This window comes from Halyomorpha halys, unplaced genomic scaffold (genome assembly GCF_000696795.3).
Source record: "Halyomorpha halys isolate HHAL.00 unplaced genomic scaffold, Hhal_1.1 Scaffold67.1, whole genome shotgun sequence".
Classification (NCBI taxonomy): Eukaryota; Metazoa; Arthropoda; class Insecta; order Hemiptera; family Pentatomidae; genus Halyomorpha; species Halyomorpha halys.
Window position 1 is genome coordinate 1,233,219 of NW_027111562.1, and position 6,023 is coordinate 1,239,241.

The window sequence follows — 6,023 nt, forward strand, 5'->3', positions numbered from 1 at the left end:
TTTTTTTTAATTTTAACAAAGTATGAATGGCTATGATTAATTATATCACTAAAAGGAATTGACCTTGAGTATAACAGATCTTTCTTTAATTGTAAACAATAAAAACAGTTTATCGTTGTTAATAAACTTAAGGTGGACCTGATAGCTGAGCGGACTGGGGCAAAGGTTCCAGAGCGCTTGTTTCAGAAAGTTGTCGGTTCGATTACCACCTGGGCTGGTCAATATTTATTTTGCGGTGGCCCCGAGAAATGAACATTTACATTCCTGCTCTAGAGCTGTATAGGTCATCAATGGAGGACTTGAGCCAAAAAAAAAATTAGAAATTTTGAATTAGGCTTCAGGTCCTGATTTGCCAAAAAAATATCTTTTATATTTCTAAAGATGAACTATCTTTGACTACATTCTTAATAACTTATTTTTTTTTACTAAGAAATGTTTAACGACTTTTATAATAATTCAATTTACAATTATTTAAGTTTCTAAGGAAAAATTTAAAAATATGAATGATAAAATAAATTTATAATTTTTATGACGGATTTTGAATTATAATGGCATTTACAAACTTTACCTTTATTAAGAAAGTAAGGAAATTGTTGAAAAAGTTAATTATTGATATATATATATTTTTAAATTGAGTTCTAAACCGTTCATATATCAAAGAAAAGAAAATGCAATGTAGAAATATATAACACAGTTTGATGCAATGATAGAATCTATAAATTTATCAGAATTAAAATAGTAATGAAGTATTTACTTTAAGGAACTGATATATGGAGATTTAATGAACTTTATTCAGTTCTTTTTCAACTACCATCTGGCATCGGAATAAAGAATGGCTCTCAGTTATGACGGATTTGATTTTTATAAAAAAGTGCTCTGAATATGCCCGTTAAAATAAGATCTATTTTAGAACTGTCAAAGTGTGGGCTGCAGGCACTTCCGCGGGGACCTCGTCTTTAATGATCCATCGCAAAACTTCGAAAACATTCTATCTTTTTTTTCTAGTAACTCTGGTTTCAGTTTCATACCGAGCTGTACTGTTCAGTACAACTCGGAATACTTAGTTGTGAATACATACACGACATTGCAGTATCTGAAAGAATTGAGTGAATGATGTGTGTAAGATATATACATTACACTACACATATATTTGTAAGATTTATCTCATTGATACGAACTGATAAACAGAAATTAGATAAAACTCGTACCAGTAAACCACAAAACCACTCTCCTCCAATGCAAAGTTAAGTCATTACAACATTGTGATAAGGCATGCCATTTTATTTGGGGTTGACACCACATCCTTACACAACTTGGAAAAGCTGCTAAAAATAGAAAGGAGGATCCTAAAAAAAATCTATGGGCCCAGAAAAAACACGTTACAGGCTAAAAAAAAAAAGGTTACAGTCTAAGATCTAACGAAGAGATCTACAGAAAAATCAAAGACCTGGAAACCGAGATGAGAATCAGAAGGCTGATGTAGGCACATGAAAAGGATGAAGCAGGAAAGAACGAACAAGATGATCTTTTACAAAAATTTTAGCTACAAAAGCGAGGGAGGAGATACGATGCAAATGAGAGAGGAATAAATGAGACTTAAAATTTCAGATACCGATACGAACAGGAAATCATTAAAAAATGTAACCAATATTAGAAGAGAGGAAAAAAGGGGTACGAAGTGTTCCGAAGAAAGAAAAGACAGTCGAGTGTCATGAAACTGCGATGGGAAGAAAGAAAATCAAGACTCCCAAAGAAGCCTAACCATTGATATTTGCGTGGTCCTTAGTGGCCGATACGTGATATAAAAAAAAAAGGACAAAATCAAGGACCGATTAAAGCAAACGTTAATAATAACGTATCACAGCACACGTTAACGTTTGCTCCAATATTGATCCGATATTTTGGTCGAATTTTTGGAAAGACAAATTATTGACACTTGAAATGTTTTTTCATTTAATTTTAAATAATAGCAAACCTTTAAGTAAAAATATTTTCAATGGGTCTCGCATTTTTTCTATAATGAATCTTCCGATTTTGGTTATAGATATTTTATACTTCAATTTTTAAAAATGTAAAAGAAATTACATTTTCAAGATAATTAGGTAGGAATGGCTTTTAGGAAAGAATACAAGTTTAATTAAAGTGTTATTGAAAAAGCGTATTCCCTTATTGGAATAGTCAATTCTTAATTTCAATATATTGCATTTGACCACCAGATTTCATACTCTTCCTTCATCATCATGACTTTTTTAGAGTACAATAACTCTTAATAACTATTATTATAATCATGATAGTTGATTATGTAACTATTATTATAAACTACTCTAATCTAGCTTAAAAATTTTATAGCCTACATAAAGCCCTAATAGTCAAAACTAATATTTACATTTCACTTTTCATTTTTATGAGATATTTTGACACCGACCGATAGGTGTTGTCATCCGGGCCCCGTTTCATAATAAAGTACAAACTAATACTATTAGTCTTGTAGATTTGTCTTAATTTAATTACACAGACTTGTGCAATAGTAACTTGCTTCAAGAGCACACCATGGAGCAGATGAAGAAGAAGTGCGACTGCCTTCATCTCTCTGGACTGCCGCCAGGCCTTCGTGAGCGTGTCCCACCCGTTCCTACTCCGCCGGCTAGAGGAGTTCAAGTTCCCCGCTGCTCTATACCGACTGATCGGAAGCTATCTTAGTGGAAGAATTTTCACCGAGCAAGTATGCGGGTTCTTCTCACCTCCGGTCCCCACCACCTGCGGAGTCTCTCAAGGCTCTGTGCTGGGACCTCTACTGTTCGGGATCTACTCCTCCAGCATGAGTCCGAAGGTAGCTCTCCAATATGCCGAAAATGCTTCTGCTACCATCATAACGGTGCTGAAGAGGGACGGCATCAAGGTGAACTCTGCGAAGACAGATGCTTTAGTCATATCCTTTCAGACGGGCAAGAAAGGCAAACTCCCCCAGCGGTTCATAGTGGACGGTGAAAGCCGAAGGATCTCGAACACCATCTTCTACTTCGGCGTTACCTCCTCTAGCTTTTCCAGTCACGTCGAGGAGAGACTCAAACTGGCCCGGTTAAAATCCTACAGGCTCTACCACCTGCATACTTCACAGCTTGAAGATTTATAAAGCAATCATCCGTCCGACTCTGCTCTATGGTGCCCCGCTCCTGTGACACCTCTTCAAGACCACGCTGAAAAAGCAGCAGAGTTTCCATAATTGCCTCCTTCGGCGAGTAGTCCGAGGAACTCCTCTCTAAAGATCTCTGTGCCGGAGTTCATAGGCCGTAGGCACATCAAGTTTTTTGCATGGGCTGAAGGCATGTGCTAATTTGCTGTTCAGAGAGATCGCCCCTCCACCAAGACTCCTTGGTTGATGTCTTCGCCGGGGGAAAGGCTTCGGGCTCTGCAGCCTTAAGTCATCTTAACCCATCTTATTCCCCAGGGGAGCGGCCTTCCCCGTTCTTTGTACTCCCCGGCCAGCGGCTCCTGGCCAACCCCTTATAATGCCATATGGCAAAGGAAGGGCACCAGTTTCATGTTTATATATTCAGGTATATATTAATATTGTTATATTTATATATTTTCAATAAATAAGGTCAAAAAAAAGAAGGATGTATTCCTCACTTCTGTTTACACCCCGACCAGCGGCTCTTAGGCCTATATTGTAACTCCCGCCTTCTGTGGAAACCCCTTATAATGGCATATGGCAAAGGAAAGGCACCAGTTACATGTTTATATACTTAGATATATATTAATATTGTTACATATATATGTACAATAAAAGAGGTAAGAAAAAAAAGAAATGTATTCTGAATGCAGAAAAAAAGGTCCCTTCAATCCATTTTAGCATAAACTCCTGATATCAACCATACGTGCCAGCTTAGAAGAAAAAATCATTTTGAGGAGAAATAGACTTTTACAAGTCTTATAATAGTTCCTGTGCTATGAAATTTTACTCAGACCTAATTTTCGAAAATATAGTATAGACTTTAAACTGATTAACAAAAATGTCTAATACTAATCATATTTAACCTGCTGAGTTAATAACAGTCATATTTACTTATTAATAAATAGTAAGCTGCAAGATTTAGTAATAAATGGTTTTAACAAAAATTTATTTAGTTACTCACCCTAACTTGCGCCATGTAATCGTAATATCCGGTGTATCCAGTGTAGTATCCTAAATGTGTTTCGAAGCCTCTCTGTAGCGGCGTGTAATTTGTCCTGAAGAACCCTAGATGCCACTTTCCGACGGCGTGTGTCCTGTAGCCCAGTTCCTGGAGGTACTCGGGAAGAATCTTGTAATCCAATGGTAGGCCGTTCGGTTCTGCTGCAAGGATGGGGAACCCTTGCATACCTAGACGAATGAGAATAGAATATATATGTTACTGAAAATAATTTTGTATTTAAATAAGTAAATAATTTATAAGCTATAATTGTGTTCATGTGATTCAATGTTGGTATTGTTATGATTACGCAATCTAGTTTAAAGTAAGCAGAGAGAAGCAGTGGCTCTCGACATCATTATTACAGGAAATGCAGCTAGCAACCAAGAGCTCCAATCAAATTAGTCAATCATTAAGTTGCATAAGGACGACGTTTAATGATAGGTATTTAAAAATGTGTCAACACTAATTAATAAAAACAAGATAATAGAAAAGAAGCACATAACGGTTAGTTCGCAAGATTGATTGTCCATCCAATGAGAAGAAGCCTTTAAGTTTGGAAGAAATGAGTTTTTAATTAAAAATCAAAACGGTTATTCTTAAAAAAAAAATAAACAACATATTTCAAATCTATTTTTTTCAGTAAAATTTACCATACCTTTCTTGATCTAAATTCTAAGCTACATACATTTTTAAAGCGAAAAAAACAAAAGAAATTTTGTACGGATGAAGAAAATTATTTTGGATTTAACCCACGACAATTGTTTGTAAAACTGCAAAATATTTCTATTACTATGAGAAACATATTGTTTCTTAATATGAATTATTCATTTGATTTATTCACTATGGTTCAATACTTGGAACATATAAATAAAACATCATGCATTAAAAAAATAAACCAGTACATCCTATTCGTCCTAGCTATCCTCCTATATTTCTATGTTCCTATCCTAATTTTAGCTACATAAAGAAGGTTAAAATAAAGAATAAATAAATTTAAAAATCAACAAAAGTAATGTCAGTTATGGGAACGAATCAGTTGGCATCCTGCCGGAGTACTCTCAAGAAAAGGATCAGTGTCACATTTGACACAACAAAACAAGGGTACTTTCTGTTCATTTCGTCTCCTGATCTCCTGCCAAGGACTTTTCGGCTTCGTGAGCCTTAACTCTTGTAAACAATAGCTGGGACGTGTTTATATCTCTCCCGCTATCGCATATCCCGTCACGCATGTTCACTAAGTGCAGTTATAACGACCAGAGTGCGTGTCACATCTAACTTAAGGTTTTAATTACTTCATTTCCTTAATAGTATAATGGACGATCTGTTGTTGAATAGAAATAATTAATTGCAATTAAGGCTAAGAATAAATTATTATATTGATTAAGTATGTAAATAAGAATCAAGTGCGGGTATCTGATAACTTTCTCACTAAGTGGACATAAACCAATAACTACTATATGTTCTTCCCACTCGTTTCCTTCGTTGCTTTTACGTTTCGCCACTTCTGTACCTTTTTTTGGTGTATTTTTTCCCCTTAAATCTCTAGCTTTCAAAAGGTATAAATAATTCCAAATTATTATTATATTATTTCAGAAACTTATTTTTAAACTGGGGAAATATTTCTCCTTCAGGTAAATTAGCAAAATATTTTATAATTTATATTTATCTAAATTTTGTCACTAATAAGAATATGAAGCGATTAGTTACTTGAAATAAACAAAATAAAGTTACTTTAGACGAAGCTATCGTGAAAGTTCAGTATTTAAGCCTTGTCAAACTTTTTTTCTGCAAGAGAATCACTAGCACTCCCGGGACGGGGCAAAGCAATTTCAACCCCATATTATATAT

The 6,023-nt window shown here is 35.0% G+C and overlaps 1 protein-coding gene across 1 annotated transcript in view; it reads right to left on the reverse strand.

The window, feature by feature from the left end:
- LOC106692685 (arylsulfatase B) overlaps positions 1-6,023 on the reverse strand; it is a 234,311-nt gene that overhangs the window by 75,315 nt on the left and 152,973 nt on the right. Inside the window, exon 4 of the mRNA XM_067049636.1 lies at positions 4,137-4,363. Within this exon, the coding sequence (XP_066905737.1) occupies positions 4,137-4,363 (227 nt within the window). The remainder of the gene's footprint in view (positions 1-4,136; positions 4,364-6,023) is intronic.